General features: G+C 37.4%; 1 protein-coding gene across 1 annotated transcript in view; it reads right to left on the minus strand.

Annotated features, from left to right (window-relative positions):
- Window positions 1–2,314: 2,314 nt before the first annotated feature.
- Window positions 2,315–20,021, minus strand: part of TMPRSS12 (transmembrane serine protease 12) — a 47,923-nt gene continuing 30,216 nt past the window's right edge. The window contains exons 4-5 of the mRNA XM_023504279.2: window positions 11,172–11,314; window positions 2,315–2,879 (exon numbers count right to left, since the gene is read on the minus strand). Of these exons, the coding sequence (XP_023360047.1) occupies window positions 2,628–2,879; window positions 11,172–11,314 (395 nt within the window). The 3' untranslated portion in view covers window positions 2,315–2,627. The remainder of the gene's footprint in view (window positions 2,880–11,171; window positions 11,315–20,021) is intronic.

Consider the following 20,021-nt stretch of genomic DNA (forward strand, 5'->3'; position numbering starts at 1 on the left):
CCCTAGAAGTTTAGGTTAAATAATGCAATAAAAGACAATCATAGATGATTCAACAATTAACAAAAGGAGATTTACTGAGTCAAAGCAGGAAAGGGATATTCAACAAAGATAGGCACTGAAGATGCTTTGAGTTGACTCAGCTCAGCAAAATTCCCTCATTGAGTTGTCCATTGTGGTCTTCCAAGCATCAGAGAAAATGCCAAGTTTTTGATATTTATTTTGTACTCAGCAGACCTAGCAGTGATATCAACAGTTTAAGCTTTCCCTTAAATCCAGCCTTGAGGATGATTTAGATACCAGAGGTTAGAATTTATTTCCTAACACAACCTTGATACTTGGTGATTTCAGCCAAAGAAAGATAAGAGAGGATAGGAAAATATAATTCCTGTGACTAAAGATTTGTAGATGACTACTCAGAATTTTCAAACATATATTAAGAATAATTTCTTCAAGAAAATAACTGAAAAACATTAGGTATGTTGAGTAGTGAACAATCTTACCAAAAATATAACTGGTTACAACTCGATATAGTAAATAACTGATTTATTGATATAGCAATCATTTCTGAATTGATATAGCGATCAATCAGCACAAAAGTTAAAGTCAACATCGAATTAGAAGAAAAGGATAGTACTGAGAAGACACTGCTTGCAATTATTATAATTACAAATCTATTGAAATGAGTTGCTGACTCTGAAAATTTGGAAATAAATCAAAGTAGAGACATAGGTCTTAGATAAATATAACACATGTAAAGTAGGCATCAAAATGGAGAGGCCAAAATAATCCAGAAACAATCTCAGCCACTAAAAACAATCTCCTTGGCACCAGAGAAACATGGCAGCAAAAGAGACTGCTGTTTATTATAAATTTTTTATAGCTCTCTTTTCAGAGATTAGTGAGTATGTTGACTTCTGGGAACCAGAAAGACACAGGCAATTAGTCTGGATTAAACTTCTAGGTTCATGTTTGCTTTAGGAAAAATAAGTTCTACCCTCAGGCAAAAAGAGAGATCATAAGAGTCAAGACAACAAACCATAAGGATCCATAAATTGAATTTTTCCCTCAGAGGACTGAGCCACATGCTGGCCACACATTGCTCCATGACTATAGTAGCAAAAGGAAGATTGAATAGCCAGAGATATTTCACTGAAAGGGAAGACTTTGGGGTAAGATTAACTGAAGTTTCCTTCCCCTAGTACTTGTGGGACTGGAGATCCATTCCCCTTTTATCTGCTCATATAACAACTTTCTTCGGCCCATTCCCCAAAGGAGCATAAGATAAAGGGGAAGCCAGTCATGCTGTTTTTCTCCCTACCCCATTTTTAACAGCAAACTATACACCTGCATTTAGAATTGTTAACTTTTTAAGCAGTATATTGTTTTGTCTTCTTCAGGTGATACTATATTAAAATCCAGACAGTTGTTCTGAGTCTGTGCCAATACTACTTTCTTGAATGATTCTGTGAAAATGGGAAAGCAGAGAGAATTAAACGCAGAAAAGAAACATTTTGATTATTGAGGATTTATAAATCCAGACTGAAGGTGGCAGAGCAATCTGACCAGGGGTTCACAAGCCACATATTTAATTGAGAGGAGTGTGCATTGGAGTGAGAAAGAGAAGGAGAGGGACAGAGACAGATTTCCCCTATAGTCAGTCAGTTAAAAAGAACCACAGAAGTTACTGAGCAAGACAAAGCAGTCAGGGTAGTCATTCAATAAGTTCAATAAGGAAAGTCACAGTTCTGAAGGAAATTGAGGTGCTAAGAAAGCACCTATTAAACTCCATGTTCTTATGTTCCAGCTTATACATCTGAGCAGGCACAGTAAACTCCCACTCTAGATCCCTGAGCTTCTGACTAGTGAGCAATGTATTCTAGACTTAATTATCCTGACCATTTTCATGACATGCTGACCTTTTATACTGTACACATTTACATACACATACCAAACAGTAATCAAATCAATATTACTAAAATATTCACCTCTAGTCTCAACTCCACTCCCCTACAATATGTGTTAATTCCCTTTTTAGAGAGAGCAGCAGGAAGTATCTTATAATAATCTTAGTAGGAAATATGCAATACTATATGCTAGTAGCTGGCATATAATAGACAGTTAATAATTTTTTAAAATTTATTTATTTTTCAGACAAAGAAACTCAGAAAGACTGACTTACTTGTTCATGCCTACAGTCTTTTCAGAGACAGAATTTGAATTCAGTTCTTCCTGACTTCAGATTTATCACACTATCCACTATACCACACTGAATTTAATAAATAACCAACTATAAATTATGTTTGAGTTCCTTTTATTTACATAAATATGTGCATAATAAAATATATCTAAGTGTATATTTGTTTATAAACCCTGAGAAAAGTACTACAAATATAAAGTATACTATTACATAATAAAGTTATATCATTAGCACTATTCAGGGAAAAGTCTGTGGTTCCATATCTAATTTTGGAACTATATATTCAAAACCTCTTTGATATTAGCAAGAAATGTTGATATGAGAACTTCAAAGAGGTCAGTTTTCTCATAAAAATTAATTAGCATTTGGGGCAAGATGAGTATATGAAAAAGGGCAAGTTACAAAAATAAGTTATGGTCTTAGTGCCAATTTATGTGGCCACTAGTAAATTGAAAAAGACTACAATGAAAACGATCTGCCCCTGTCTAATATTTGTCTTATTTCTGTCTGCAGATGCTGCCTGAAGCACTTCCTTTATCACCCAGTTTTTGAAGAATTGCACCTGGACATAAACACCAGGGTAATTTTTTCGGCCACAACCATGTCCAAAACTGGTAATTCCCATTAAATAAAATTTGCCGGCATCTGGAAGGTAACACATTAAAGGCCCACCACTGTCACCCTATAGAAACAAACACAAACATACACAAAACAATGGTTATTTGAGTATCTTTTAAGTTACAGAACAACAAAGTAACTTCAATTAATAGTGAGGAAATACTCATGGAGTAGAGGCTAAAGATCTGTGGTCATACCTATTTATCAATAATTTATATATATTTTGAATATATGTAAGTTATATATTTTCAATTTACTCTTAGCTTCTAAATGTTCATGTCTATTAAGTTCAATTCTCCCACCCCCAATAGAGGGGCCAACTTCAATTTGCATTGGCACTAGGGGACCTAAATTTTCCATTGTGTTTTTGGTTAAAAACATCTAACATTATGTGATTTTTGTTTACTCATTAGAACAGCCTCAGACACTTAACACTTCTTAGCTATGTGACCATGGGCAGGTTACCTAATTCCAGTTGCCTCATTACCATCCCCCAAAAAATGAAAGAAAAAAAATCATTGTTACCCACTTAAGTTTATAGAAGAAGAAACTGTAATTTGGGTCACTATCAGTGTCAGAAGAAGGGTAAGCTTACTTGGGAAGCAACTGGGAGGCTAAGGTAGCATGAGGTTTAAGCTGCTTAAAGGGGAGGAAGCACACCCAAGATAATATAATCATTATCACCAGCAAGGGAGTGAAAAAACAATGGAACAAGCAAGTTTATGTACTATTAGGCTTTCCCATCCTGGAGCAAAGATCCAAACATCCCTAATAACCTAGTTTTTTATAAAGGTATATTAGATATAATAGATATTTAATAGATGATTGTCAAGTTGCACTGATGAGAGAAATATTATGGAATACACCAAATGAGATGGGTGAAAAACACATATGTGGCAACAATATTAATATGGCTAAGATGTAATGTAGATTTCTCTCTTGATTGAATCTTCTAAGTTTGACTTTGGTATCAATGATTACCAGCCTTACTTTTTTTTCTAAGTTCTTGTTTTTGTGCTTGTGAATATTTCTTATTTCCTATTCCTAATATTTCTAGGTCACAATTCTAGGGTGAGAGAATTTAAGCATGTGATTCACTAGGTAAGCCTGATTCTCAAAATCCTAACTACCTCCTCTGCTTTGAGTTTCTTTCTCTGGGCACACATGACTAAGCGATGCCCTGGGATAGATCTTTCCAGCTTCATGAACTTAAAAGGTCCATTTTCACTGAGGTGACTGGCAGAAGAGATGATCACCAAAAGTAGAATGAGCCACACATATAATGGCTCATGAGAAGATGAGGACCTTAAAGTGAAGTTCTTCTGCCTAGATAGGACAAAGCCAGAGTGGAGATGAAATGCCTAATCGTAAGTATGACAAAATGTTTCATGTTTTGATTGTTTAAGTGTCAAGCTCTCTATAGTACAATAGGAGTGATGGTTTTTGTAGCATGTTTTAAATATTTGTCAATTAGTAATTTAGTCAATTAGTACAATTAGTAGCTTTCTAAAGGGACTCAATTCCTTTAGAGGAAACCCTAGGTACAAACCAAATGCAGATTTTATTTAAGAGAGTCCTTAGGTTCTCCTCTGGAGCAGAGACATAATGAGCCAGAGGATCAAAGAAGCAGTCTGGCATCTCTCTTTAGAAGTCAGAATCTCCCAATGTTGGAGTCCCACCAGTGCCAGTAGGTTTGTTGTTCAAGGATTTGTCTTTAGACTTCTTAGCTTCCTTCAAGATTTAATTCAGGCGTCACCTTTTACAAGGAACTTCCCTAACTCCTCTCCTTGTTAGTTCTCTCTTCTCCTTCAATTATCTTGTACTTATTTATCTGTTTACATATTTGCCCCATTCCACCTTCCCATCTTACATAGAATGTAAATTCTTTGAAGGTAGAAGCAGCTAGATTGAATAGTATATAGAGGTCTAAACATGGAGTCAGCAGATCCAAGTTCAAATCAAGACCCTTTCTAGCTTTTATCCTGTGTTTACCTTAGTTTCCTCATCTATAAAATGGAGACAAAAATAGGACCTACCTCACTGGTAGGTGCTCTGTGAGGATCAAATGAGTGATTTGTAAAGTGCTTTGCAAATCATATAATGTTATATAAATACCAGCTGTTGTTATTAACAATTCTCAGTATTATTTGCTCCTTCTCTCAAAGCCTCTGCCTCACTAAGCCAGGAAGAATGGTTGGGGGAGGTGTAATGGTGGGACTAGCTCTCTGGAGGACCTCAGCCTTAGCCCGAGTCCTTGTGTCTGTGGCTGAGAACTGTGGCGGAGAGCCTCCCCAGCCCTTAAATACTTGAGTACAATTACATCACTACACCACACCGAGCACGGAAACCATTAATCACCAGAGAGAACCATTATCTCACACTGAATAGGCACTTAACTGCAAGTACCATGCTGACCTAGGTCCCAGGACACTTTTCAGAGTTCCCGCCCTCTAGCATCAATATGTGTCAGTATGGCAGAGTGGTGAGCATCCTCACAGTGCTCTCCACCACCTGGAACACATGCCAAACTGAACGCCGAGCTGCAGTATTCCAGCACAGAGCAGCTTCGAAAGATGAAAAGGAGGTCTGCAGATACTGGGCTGGGGACTCGCCAGGAGTGCAATGCAGGAGCAGCAGCAGCAACCAAGATAAAGGGATCGGACACCCAGCCAGAAAGAAATGCCAGGAGACACCGGGGTCAGCGTCGGGAGGGGGAATGGGTGCTACTTGGCAGTTCTGTCCCCTGTTTTCCAGTTTCAGGATGGAGAAGGGTGGTCACCATTGTGAGGGTCAAGGGTCCTACCTGTGTATGGAATGAGTTGCTGAAACAGAGCTGTGAGCCTAAGAGCAACATTGAGACTCGCTTCCAACCTTTAACCCCCCACCATTGTTCAATCACTCTGAACCAGCAGAACCATCCAGTGGGCTAACTGTGACTGAGTTCAGTTGTAGTCTATAAAAACTCAACCACATACAAGCCAATAGAGCAAAACCAAGTCTAAGAAATTTGCAGAGTGCAAAAGGAGAGGATGCTGAACAAGCCTCAGATCCCACCATGCAGGAAGCAAGCAAAACTTGCAGGCCCTCCAGACTGAACTGTGAATCCAGCAGAAGGAAGAGAGAGGCTCAGACCAGTCATTCCCTAATCTCCTCTTCTCCCCAGGTGAGCAGAAATGAACTCTAACATCAATTAAAAAGTCGAGAAACAGGCTGGGGAAATGAGCAAGCTAAAAAAAAGAAGGTGACCATAAAAAGCAATGACATCTTTTGACAGGAATGACAGGAAAGACATAACCAAGGAATAAGACAATAACTTAAAACATCTATAAGTGATGTCTCAAAGAAAAATTAAATATGAACACAAGCCCAACAAGAATTTCTAGAAGAATTTTTTTTTTAAAGAGTTATGGTGTCTGGGGGAGGGGGTGGAGGGTAAGAGGTGAAAAATTGGAACAAGAGGTTTGGCAATTGTTAATGCTGTAAAGTTACCCATGCATATAACCTGTAAATAAAAGGCTATTCAATTTTTTTTTAAAAATAAAGAGTTATGGTGGGTTTTTTAAAGAGAAAAAATTTTTTAAATCAAATATGGTACATGAAAAATTTGGAAAAGAAATGAGAGCTATACAACAAAATTATGAAAGGAGACTTAATATCGTCGAAAAAGAGGAACAAAAATACTGAAAAAATACTTAAAAATCAAAATGGACTAAATGGTAAAAGAACTATAAATCTTCATTCAAGAAAATAATTCCTTGCAAATTAGAATTGATCAAATGAAAATTAATGATTCTGTGATATATATATATATGCATATTTTTAAAAACAAACAAAAAAACTTCACAATAAAAGAAAAAAAAAGAAAAAAGCCTAAAAAATTTGAAGAAAATGTAAAATATCTCACAGAACACGCTATAAAAGCCTAAAAAAACAAAAAAATGTAAATATACATGAAGTCATAGTCAGGATCACACAAGATATAGTATCTATCATTTTAAAGGAATGAAGGCTTTGTGAAGGAGCTAGGATCAAAACCAAGCATAAACTACCTAGCAAAATTAAGTATAATTCCATGGATGGAGGAGAGGAATAGACATTTACTGATCACATCCTGAAAGAGATCCCAAAATTAAAACCCTCAGGAATATTATAACCAAATTCTAGACCAACCAAGTCAAGGAGGAAATTATTGCAAGCAGCCAGAAAAAAAACAATTCAAATAACATGTAGCCATAGTCAGGATAACACAAAATTTAACAACTTCTACATTAAAACAAAATGACTGTCTGATGAGATTACAAATAGCTGCGGAAAGAAGGAAATCAAAAAGGAAAGGAGAAAGGGAAAGATATATGTAACTAAATGCAGACTTCAGAGAATTGCAAGGAGATATAAGAATTTTTTTTGAATAAGTAATGCAAAGAGATGCAAGAAAACAACAGAATGAGACAGGATATATCTCTTCAAAAAAATTAAAGATCTTAAGGGAAAGTTTGATGTAAAAACAGTCATGATAAAAGACAAAAACAGAAACAGAAGAGATTAAGAAGTGATAAGAACATACAAAAGAATCATACAGAGAGGATTCTGGGAAAATGTCTGAGTAGCTCAGAAAATTCCAAGCTCTCCAAATCTCCTCCATAAAAACAATACAAAACAGTACCTCAGGGAAAACATAGGACAGTAAAAATAAACAAGAATTGGGGCAGAACAGTGACTTTCCTAGGACAATTGGAGAAAATCCAAGAAAGATATCAGGACAAAATTTGTCCTGACTAAAATATAAATACCTCCAGAATAGCTCTGCTGAAACAGCAATCAGAGTCCTAGACCTAGCTGGGTTAGAAGATAGCCTCAATGTATTCTGATGGAAGTGGATTTCTTCGACAAAGAGACCTAACTCAGTTTTCAATTGATCTAGGATGGACAGAAGCAGCTACAACCAAAGAAAGAACACTGGGAAATTAATGTAAACTGTTTGTATTTTTGTCTTTCTTCTCAGGTTATTTTTACCTTCTGAATCCAATTCTTCCTGTGTAACAAGAGAACTGTTCGGTTCTGCACACATATTGTATCTAGAATACACTGTGACATATTTAATATGTATAGGACTGCTTGCCATCTGGGGGAGGGGGTGAAGGGAGGGAGGGGAGAAGTCGGAACAGAAGTGAGTGCAAGGGATAATGTAAAAAAACTACCTAGGCATGGGCTCTGTCAATAAAAAGTTAAAAAAAAAAAAAAAAAAAAAACATAGCCTCAGCTCCAGTCACAAGAATTTTCACTTCCTAGATAGTGGGGGGATTTGGATGTCTGAGTCAGGCCTATCTGTTGATAAGGAATGCTTTTACCACAAGTTTCTGCAATGAACGCTTCATTTCTCAAATATAGAGACAGCCGAGTCAAATTTATAAAAGTACAAGTCATTTCTAGAGCTGTCAAAGCTATTGATTTTGCCATAGGCAAGTCAGTTCCCCTCTCTGACCCTCAGTTTCCCTAGCTGTAATGATTTATCATAGACAAAATTTTTGAGAGCTATAATACAGTCCTTGGGGAAATTCTGGACTTTGTTATTCCACATTCAGTCATTCTTCCAGGAGCTGTTACATTGTTTTCTAGCTTTCCATCTTAGTTTTTCTTCACCTCATTTAGTGCTGCCTGTCAGGCTTTTTTCCTCCCAAATAAAGGGCTCCTGTAGCCCTGAATTCATTTAAGGCATTTGTTACTTGGCAGCTGAATATGCTTTGGGACAATCATCAACGGAGAGAGGCTTTTTCTCTGACCTTGTGATAGGTGAAACAAACATCCAGGCTAGTTCCTGCAGTCTTGGCCTTTTCAGTCCCAGCCCATTGAGGCTCCCAGAGATGGGAGCAAAGATATTAGTTTGAAGCAGGATAAGAATGTAAAACAGGGAATGGTTCTCCAAAATAGCAGGAAGTGAATTCTAAGGGACCTTCTTTTGCCCCATCCTCTCCTTTGGAAGATCTGGTTTTCATTCTGTGGATGAAGGGAATTCAAGAACTCTCCATCCACTCTACCCTCAATCATTAACAAACCCACCTCCAATGGGTGGTTGTACATGCTGTTCTGGGGACAGGGAATCCTTCTATCTCCTCCCATACAGATAGAGGAAAAGCAAAGAATCTAATGATCTCCTGGGTCAAGAATAAAATAAGATAGAAAAACTGTTTAAATGGACAGTTTTCTTTTGGACACTCAAAACTCAGATATGAAAAGCTACATCTCAACATGAAACCAGATAAAAATGCGTACTTTTCCAGCAGTAAAAACAAAACATCCAACAGTCCTTGCCCACTCTTGACTGACAGAAAGATGGCAACTCCAGCTTCCTCCTCATTAAAAAGCGTGTTTCTTCTTTTATTATGGGCACCACCTGCTAGTGGCTGATGAGTGTTAAGAGAGACACCTGCTAGTGGCTGCTGGGGATCTACTTCTGACCAGTAGAATAGATCCCTTTATGTGAGAGGATGATAACAATACAAGGAGACTGAGAAGCAGTTGCATTCTCTGACCTCTCTCCTCTTCCCTTTTCTCTCCCGATTTATTTTATTCCCAATTCACAAGCAACATCTGCCCCAGTAAAGGCTGATCTGCAGTTCCTTCAAGTGTGTCATGATTCACAGCTGTGGGGGCTCTAGGAGAATCGACCTTCCCCTTTACACTTAGCCATGGTCTTTAACATTTTTGGTGAATAACTTCCAAAAAATGGCCATTACCCAAGCTGCACATATTGAATCTCCCTCTGCTTTGTTTTTGGTAATTGAGTTACCTGGCACTAACATGAAGGCTTGAAGAAGGGAGGTGAGAGGGAAGGACACATTTTAACTAAGGGGGGGAAGCTATTAAAATGTACTCAAGATATGATAAAAATGAGATTTTCTGTTTTATTTTGAAAATTATTTTTATTAACATGTACATTCATGTAAAAAAAAAGTCTAATACCTTAATACCAATGAAGTGCATTAGAAGCAATATTCCAATTCTTGTCATTGGCCATATTCTTGTTAAATATTGTTCCCCTGTTATGCCTAAGTAAATCTCCTTTTTTGAACTATTAGATCACTTATGAACATTTCATTTCATTACAACATAGGGTACTTTTAGTCTGAGTTAGACTTGGACCAAAACAATCTGGTCATTTCCAAATTTTTCATCATATTAAAGCTAATAGAAAATTACTGTAGCCTAGTGAGGAGTGAGGAGACATGGCCTTCATAAAATCATTTTGGCAGTGGTATGCAGATTGACTGAAGGAGGAGGAGACCTGAGGCAGTGAGACAAATTAGGAGGCTATTGGCACAGTTCAAATGGTAAGGGTCTAAACTAACATGAATGGAGAGAAAGGGAGAGAAATGAAAGCACTGTGGAAATAGAAGGAACATTTGGCAATGAACTGAATTTTGAAGTGACACAATGGTGCAGTGGCAGACAGCACTGGATCTAGTGTCAGAAGACCTAGATCCAAATCTTGGCCCTGTCACTTAACCTCTCTAGGCCTTTGTTTTGTCATCTGTAAAATGAGAGAGTTTGGGTAGATAATTCAGCTTATAGTTCTATGCAATTCTAAATCATGGCTTTGAGGGTTTTGGGGAAAGGATGAGAGTTCAGTTTGGGGCCTGCTGAGTTTGAAGTGCCTGCAAAATACCTAGTTTGGCATCTTTAATAAGCAATTGGAAATGCACTACTTAAGTTTAGCAGAGACTTGGGCTGGATATACATATTTGGTTTATGAAGGACTGGAGTTTAGGAGAAAGTTTAGAGAGAAAGATCTGGGAATTATGTATATAATGATGACATGACAAAATTACATTGATGGGAATGGATGAGATCACCAAGTGAGAGTAATAGTGAAAGAAAAGCAGATTGCCCAAGTTAGGCCTTAAGATCCATTCACAGTTCAGGATACGACATGAGTGATGATCCAACAAAGGAAGCTGACAAGAAGAAATCAGATATAGGTAGAAGAGGAGTGTCACAAAAGCCCAGAAAAGAGAAATACAGCAAGAGAGAGGGTGGTCAATAGTGTCAAGTTCTATAGAGGTCAAGGATGAGAATAATAAATAAAGGGTCACAAGATTTGGTAATTAAGAAAACATCAGTAACTTTGGAGACAACAGTTGTAATTATATATTTCTTAATTTTAAAACAACACGATTTTATTTTAAGCCTTATAAGCTTGCAAAGGAAACCAGTATTTATTCTCACAGATTCTACTCCAATGAAGGCAATAAGCCAGAGAAGGGAGAAGTTGCCCAAAGGGTCTTTTATGTCTGATACAAGGGTTGCACAGTAAGTACAGCATTAAATTATATTTTCAAGAAAAACTGTTGAGCCTTACCAGGCAAGTATCAACAATTCCATCTTCTTCACCTGCACAAAATGAAGTCTCAACAACTCGTCCTCCATAACTTTCCCTTTTATTACAGGTGCTCCGGGGAATATAATGTAGTTCAGCTTCTTGTAAAGTGTCTGAAGCATTGCCTATGAATAAAAATCCATAAACTATTTTGGAGATCAAGTATTTCACCAAATAGTGAGACAGTTATTTTGGCACTTAGCAGATTTTTTATGGAAATTGGGAAGATCTGATGCTAAATTCAATCCTAATTTACATTTATGTGGAATAAATCACGGAATTAATCTATAAAATCTCTCAATGATGTAGTCATGTGAGTTGATTAATTTTTCAAAGAAAATAATTTTAATCCACCCACACACCTTCCATCTTTGCTATTTCTTAAACCCAAAATAAAGGTAAATGAGCAGCAGAAAGCATAGGAAGAGGATAACACTCCAGGTACCACTGAAGGACAAATTTTAATATGACTTTGAAGTAGTTATGTAATGCAATGAATGCACAGTGGCCTGAGGTCAGGAAACCTGAGTTCAAATTCTGCCTTAGACATTTACTAGTGACTAGTAAGTCACTTCACTGCTGTTTGCCTCAGTTTTTTAACTGTAAAAAAGATATCAATAGCACCTACCTTGCAGGGTGTTTTTGAGGATCAAATAAGACAATATTTGTGAAAATGTTAGCCACAATGTGGCAGGCACTAAATTTTTGTTCCTTTCCTTCCCCTACTACTTATTGTTCCAACCTAACCAAGCAGCTTTTGTCAAGAGAATCTACAGGGAAAGCAACCACAGATTAAACCCCCATGCCTGAAAAAATACTTGCCACAGATAACTTGGCAAATTAAGGCTACTCTTCAACAAAGAGGCGATGATTCAAGACAATTCCAATAGATTTATGATGGAAAGGACCATCTGCATCCAAAGAGAGGATTGTAGACACTGAAAGTGGATTACAACATAGTATTTTCACCTTTGTTGTTGTTTCTCATTTTTCCCCCTTTTGATCTGATTTTTCTTGTGCAGCATGATATATGTGGAAATGTGTTTAGAAAAAGTGCACATATGTAACCTATATTGGATTACTTGGGAAGAATGGAGAAAAATTTGGAACACAAGCTTTTGCAAGGGTGGATGTTAAAAACTATCTTTGCATGCATTTTGAAAAAATAAAAAGCTATTATTATCAAAAAAGAAAAGAAAAAACTGATCTAATCATTCTGGAGAATAAGAAAAGGCCAAAGAACTATAAAATTGTGCATGCTCTTTGATCCCATAATGTCACTGGGTGTCTTATCTCAAAGGAATCATAAAAGAGGGAAAAGCACCCATGAATGCAAAAAAATGTTTGTAGCAGCTCTTTCTGTAGTGGCAAAGAATTGGAAAATAAGCGAATGCCCATCAAATGGGGAATGGCTGAATAAGTTATGGTATGTGAAAGTAATGGAAGATTAATGTTCAATAAGAAACAAGGAGAAGGCTGTTTTCAGAAAAGCCTGGAAAGACTTACATGAGACCTACATGAACTGATGCTAAGTGAAGCAAGCAGAATCAGGAAAATAAAGAGGGAAAAATTGTATGCAGAAACAGCAAGATTATGTGATGATCAACTAGAATAGGCTTAACTCTTCTCAGCAATTCAGTGATCTAAGCCAGTTGCAGGAAATTTTAGATGCAAAGTGCCATCCACATCCAGAGAAATAAGTATGGAGAGTGAATGCAAATCAAAGCATGTAGAGGGTCCCAGACAGTGAGAAAACTCTGAGTAAGGTATAAAACCCTTCAGCCCAGAGGGAACCTGTTAACATTGTCTGGTTCTGCTCCCTATCTTCCCCAAGGGTTCTCAGCCTTCTTGAGAAGTCAGGGGGCAGTGACAACCCTGTGTTGGGATTGAAGCAGAGTGATACCAGATGGAAGAGTGATACCAGGTGGCAAACTACGTATCATAACAAGTTATGTAGTTTCACATGTACAGTGTTGTTTTTGTTACATTATAAAAAGGGGAAAGCCCTTGAAATAAATGGACTCCATTTTGGGAAGCCCTGCCTCTTCACTTCTCCACTAGGAAGGGATATTTTCATCAACCCAGAATGGGGGTTATAGAAAGTAATGGTATATTCTGTCACCCCAACTTGAGGGCTCTAGAAAGTAGGATATTTTAATCACCCTGGTGTGGGGGCTCTAGAAAGCAAAAGTACGTTTTGTCACCTCAACTTGAGAGCTCTAGAAAGCAGGACACAACAAAAACATACCATTTTCACCTTTTGTTCTTTTTTTTTTTTTCTTTCTTGTGGTTTTCCCCTTTTATTCTGATTTTTCTATCCCAACATGACTCATATGGAAATGTTTGGGTTTTTTTTTAAATGAAGATATCAAACTGTGCATACAGTTTGATCCAGCAGTGTTACTACTGGGCTTATATCCCAAAGAGATCTTAAAGGAGAGAAAGGGACCCACATGTGCAAAAATGTTTGTGGCAGCCCTTTTGGTAGTGTCTAGAAACTGGAAAATGAATGGATGCCCATCAATTGGAGAATGGCTGAATAAATTGTGGTATATGAATGTTATGGAATATTATTATTCTGTAAGAAATGACCAGCAGGATGATTTCAGAAAGGCCTGGAGAGACCTACATGAATTGATACTGAGTGAAATGAGCAGAACGTTATACACGGCAACAACAAGATTATACAATGATCAATTCTGATGGACATGGCTCTCTTCAACAAGAAGTGATGAAGAGAGCCATCTATACCCAGAGAGAGAACTGTGGGAACAGAGTGTGGAACACAACATAGCATTCTCATTCTCTCTGTTCTTATTTGCTTGCATTTTTTTTTTTCCTGTTTTTCTTTTTCTTCCTTCTTGTTCTGATTTTTTTCTTGTGCAGCAAGATAACTGTATAAATAGGTATACATATATTAAATTTAACATGTATTTCAACATATTTAACATGTATTGGACTACCTGCCAGCTAGGGGAGGAGATGGGGGAAAGGAGGGGAAATTTTGGAACAAAAGGTTTTGCAAGGGTCAGTGTTGAAAAAATTATCCATGTATATGTTTTGTAAATAAAAGCTTTAATTTAAAAAATAATTTTAAAAAATGAATGTACATATATAGCCTAAAAAAATCTTTTTAAAGGCAGGGGAGCAGCATTTATATCATTTCCACATTGACCTCCTAAGAAACTAATAATGGATTTCTATTCAAATTATAAAGATCATAGAAACAGCTAAGTAGATCACACTTGTAACATCCTAACTTTTTATTCCCTCTATAGTACAAACCCTGCATAATCAGACCAGAAAAACAGTAGTATAGTTCCCTACTCAACATCTCTAGTTGGACTTTCCACTAACTTAAAAATCATGAACTAGGTTTTTTCCATCTTCCCTCATATCTCCCATCAGTTGTCAGTCTTCTGGACTCCTTCCCATTAAATGGGAAAGGAAGAAAATTAACATTCAAGCCTCACTAAATACTGATTCTTTCTCCATGTCTCTTAGGCTTGGACCTTTATTTTTATCCTTAATTATAAATTACCCTCAGCTGATTTTCCAAATAATCAGGGAAAATAACATTGTTCTGCTATTTTTATCATTTTGTTGACCTGTAGACCAAATTTATTTTCTGCTTCCTCTTTTTCCCTCTGTATCCTGTGGACCAGCAAACAAGCTCTTTGCAACTGTAATAAAAACTACACCCATAGAAGACTCATAATACTTTTTGATTATGTATAGGCAGCAGATGGCACTGGGGAGCTGGGTAGATTGGGCAGACAATTATCGACTGAGACAGAAGCCCCACTGAGCTTGCTTCCACGATTCTTCCTCTCTTCTGAAGGAGAACTAGGGGAAGAAAACTTTATTAGCAATTTACTTCCCTTAGGGGTGTGACTTGCCTTCCAAGGACCTAAAAGACAAAAGGCCAAGCCAAAAAAAAAAAAAAGTGCCCAATTTATTCTCTAGTTTTGCTCCCTTGTGCCCCCTGTCCTGACTAGCTCTCAGTCTAAAGCCATAGGAATCCCAAATTTATATACCAGGCTTTTAATAGGCTAATACTTCACTTTGTTTAACTATCCCAAATTTGTTCTGAAGCATTCAGGTTCAATGTAAATTGAAGTTTTTGTCTTCCTAGAGTTAATAGGGCTCTTCTTTTTATCTTTTATTTGTAAACCTTAAAATATAATCACAATTTAGCATTTCTGCTGGCAAAATGTTTCCCAAAAGATAAATCTAAATTTAAAACAGTAAGAATAAAGAATAAGGAAACAAACCCCAAAACACACTGAGTGAAAAAGAGACAAGCAGTTTTCCTGGGTGAAAGAAGTCACCAGATCAGTCATGTGCTCTGGTTGATTGGTTAGTTGGGTCTCACCACCCTGGAGCTACAAATCCCTGGCTCTATGGCTTGATTCCAGGACTGAATAAGTCCATACTTCCTGAATGGCTCTCAGGCCTTCTCTCCCAGCAGCAGCTGCCTAGTGCCATGCCCTAAGGTCATCTTCAGCTTGTCTTCCTCAAACAAATCCCCTTTCCAAACATGGGGCTGAGGGGCAGCAGCTTTGGGTGTCAAGGTCAGCCCACTGTACTTTAGGAACCCCTTATCCCAGTGTGTGTATGCGTGTGTGTGACTACATAGACAGAGTTAGCTGCTCCTTTTAAAAAACTCAAAACTGGTATTAGTATTTTGTTGTTGTTTGCCTCTTTTTCATAAAAATTGAATGCAGATTTCACTTTAATATAAGGAAAAACTTCCCAAGAATTTTTGGGTTTTGTTAAGATTTGTGGTTTTATTAATATTAAGTTTCCATTTGGGAACTTCTAGCAATCCAGATCAACAACTGCTCTGCAACTCAAAGTCTTAGAAAGGGGCCTAGGGAAGTGGTGTCAAACTCAAATAAAACCAGAGAAACTAATCCATATGTGAGGATCCCCATGGCTGTATACTGACTTAGAAAACCATATATCAACATTATCTGTGTTTCATAATATTTTTACTTACTTTGTTCAAAATTTCCCAATTGTATTTTACTCTGATTTTGGCCCACTAGGGAGTTCTAAGGATTGCATGTGTGATGTCTCTGCCTAGGGGCATTAAAGGCTTAAATGACTTGTCCTTCCATAACCAATTATGTGATACTCTGGTCAGCTTTTGTAGAGGGAATTCATACTTCAATAGTCTTGCACAAGATGATCTCTGAGATCCCTTTTAACATTTTTGTGGGTATTGTATGCATGTTTATATAAGATTACATATATGTAATGCATATATATATATATATACATACACACACACACACATACACACACACACATATTAAGCCAACTAACATTTATTGAGTGCCTCCATTGTGATAAAGCACTAGATATACAATAAAAGACTAAAGACAGCCCTTGCTTTCTAGGAGCTCATAGTCTAAATAAAGTGATAACATGCAAACAACTATTTACAAACAAGATAACTTTGGGGTAGTCACAGAGGAAGGGCACTAACTATAGGAAAAACTGGGAAAAGCTTCTTGCAGAGGGTGAGATCTGGAGCCAGTGATGCTAAATTAATTGAGAATTTCTATTAATATAATATTAGAATAGAATTAGAATAGAATAAGTGAATTCTGTTTAATTTGGCTTTGTTGCCAGGAAGGTATTTGCAAATCTTTCATGTCTGGATATCTTCAATCACTATATTTAATATGTGAAGCGGGTTGGGGTCCCTTTAAGAAACTCTTTCCTATTGATCTGTGATTCCTTTCAGATTGATCTGTGATTCTTTTCAGATTCTCAGCCTCTCCTGGCTAAGGCATATCCTCCCCAGATAAAGTTATCTTTCCTGGATACCAGAGCCTTTGATTCACAAATCCTGGTCAAAAGCATCCCTTTGAATTCCAATAGGAGATCCAGGCTTGTCCCAGCCCCCACTGGATCTGAGCCAACTTAGGCTCTCCAAGTCCCTACTGGTTCTGATCTGCTCTGTTTGTCCCAGTCCCCATTCTGACTTGCTTGGGCCACCTAGCTTGGGCTTCCCCACCAAGATAACCAATATAATAAGCGTCCATCAACTAAAGTCTTTGCAGATGGACCTCGGCGGCTCACTCAGCTGCCAGGACTTTCTGTCCACTGAGAACTGCATTCTCAGTGCAAAACACTGTTTTCCATAGATCTGGAACATAGACTTTAGAAGTCAGTCTCTGGGTAAACTGATTACTATCCAACAATAAACTTTCATTTTGCAACTAATATTCGGGAATGAGTGAATTCTTTCACTCCTAGAACCTGCGGCCAATTTAATGGGGATTCTTGATAACTCTCTTATAGCGACTAACCTCTAGACCACCAGGAATCTAGACCACTCTAATGGCATCATATGGACATACTAAATACTCAGTACTGTACTAGGTGTTAAGCAGAATACAAAAGGAATGACATAAGCCTTGACCTCATACATTTCTAACTAGAATATAAATTCCTCAATGATAGACTTGTTTTTTTTTTCCCCTATAGCATCTACTATTAGCCAATTTGTCATTCAATATAATTTGTCTGGTATACATTAGGTATTGAACAATTCACTAGACACTATGGAAGAAGTACAAAAGATATGTGTTCTGGTTCCTGTTTCTAAATTTACAGTCTAGTTAAGGATAAAAGATCCATATGTAGAAAGACTGAAAAATGCTTATAAAGCAACATATTAACAGTGCAAATTAAACTGACTATACAATTATTGTGTAACCAAAAGAGGGACAAATACTGATTTGGAGAAAGAGGAGGAAGGTTTTCTGGGTGGTAAAAATTAATTAGGTAAGAAGAGAGAAAGACTGGAGAGCTGGTTTGCCATCCTATTGTTGGAATCCCTGTTCAGAGATACAATTCGTGTCCTGTGTCAGAAAGCCCATTATGGCAGTCCTTAAGATTTAGATAGGATATGTGCAATCAGGAGATGGAAGGAGCATTGCAAGAAAATGTTAAAGCCCATTATAATCGTATTTTTAAACACCCAACTTTGTCATATGTTCAAGTGGATAAAAAACACAGAAAACTAAAAATAGATGCAGGAATCTAATCTGCTTGCTCCCACACTTCTGGGGTAAACTTCTGAATGGTAAAAGAATGATGCAGAGTATTAAGTACCACAGTTCTCCAGAAATCATGAACACAGGCACTATTTGAAAAAGATTATATCACTATTTCTGCTCAGGAAAAAGAAGTTTTTGAGCCTCTTGGGAGAAACAAACAAAAACAAAGGAATTTCCAATTATGGATTTGTAATAGCAATTTTTCTTTTTGCTTGAAAATACTGTAGCTGTGTTGGACTAGATTTTATTATTTTTTTGTTGTGGTTGGAGATAAGGGAATGAAGTTATGTTTACAAGCCCAGTTGGGGCACTATTATCCTTTTTTTCCCCCACAATTGTCAAAATTGTCATTGTTTGTAATATAGTTGTTGGGTTTTGATTTCTTTTCTTTATCAAGGCAAGAACTTCAATAAGTATCCTGCCATGGTCTCTCTCAAGGAAAAAGCAGAGATTTATCTCAATTAAGTTAAGCTTAATTTTTTATTAATTAACTAGAAAATTAATTTTTAAGATTAATTTTCTATCTTTAGTACTTAATCACGAGACCTCAATCTTCTTTTTCACCCTTACCACCACCATCACTACCACCACTCCAAAGAAGGGCAAGAGGATATTTTACAGGACCTGGCCAAAAAACTAGTGATGACCAAGTAAGCTCAAATTTCTCAGACAGAGCTGTTTGCCAGAGAGTGGAGGAATCTGAAGCTTCTTCCAGACCCCATTGTTCATTCTGCTCCTGTTGGAGAAAACTGGGGAAGGAGTCTTCTGGGATAAAGAGGTTGATGTCTACGTCTCTATGGGATCCTCTGAATCTCAAAAATCCTAAGCTACAAAAGTTGCAAAGGCTGGGATGCCTGAAGATGATGGATGCCATGATGGAGGTTGCCAGAGTTGCGGGATTCAGACCGTTTTTTCTTCCAGTGTTATGACACAGGGACCATCAAGACTGTGGGATCCACATAACAGTGGGAAGGCAAGTGTGACTTCCCAGGTAATCACACCTGCCTTGGTGATGTAATCATACCTGCCTAGCCTGTGAATAGCTTGCTATATTTCCAAGCTGTACTTTCCCAGGCATTCTGGCCTGCTCAATCTGCATTCAGTTTGCAGTAATTCATGTCATTCTGACTTGGCACAAACCCCCACTTCAGTCTGCTCATTGGCCAGCAGAGGCTGGGAAGCTTTGGGATCAAAAGATGTTATGGGAATGGATCTGCAGGAATGATATGCCACCTGCCCAGATAGAAGAGAAAGTTTGTCTAAGAATGTTAAAAGTTTCTCCTTGAACCTAACTTTCACATAGTCCCTTCATACACTGACTGATTTATCTACTTTTTGTTTTCATTTTGTGTTTCCTTAGCAACATTGGGGTTAGAAAGCATTTAAGTGTACAGTTAATGATAATAAAGGACTCTATTCTTTTTGCTACTTCATTTTGGTAGAATACTAGTGTCTTTTGGTCTTTCTTTCTTTTGCTTTTCATGATCTCTGTGAGAGCCAGAACAACTGGTCTGATTTCTGGCATTTTTATGGACTGTGCATTCCATAGACTGGCAGAATGGCTTGCCTTAATTAAGGCACAATTAAGCATAATCAAGAGACAATTGAGGGATTTCCAAGAGCCCAGGACACACAAGCCAGTTCCACAGAGGTCAGCTCTGAAAGACCTTAAAACTCAGGAACATCACCATATGGGAGTGGGGGGTAAATATAATCTGGGGCATGCAGTATTTAAGCTACTTTGCCGAGACACTTT

The sequence above is a fragment of the Sarcophilus harrisii genome, chromosome 5 (genome assembly GCF_902635505.1).
Source record: "Sarcophilus harrisii chromosome 5, mSarHar1.11, whole genome shotgun sequence".
Taxonomy (NCBI): domain Eukaryota; kingdom Metazoa; phylum Chordata; class Mammalia; order Dasyuromorphia; family Dasyuridae; genus Sarcophilus; species Sarcophilus harrisii.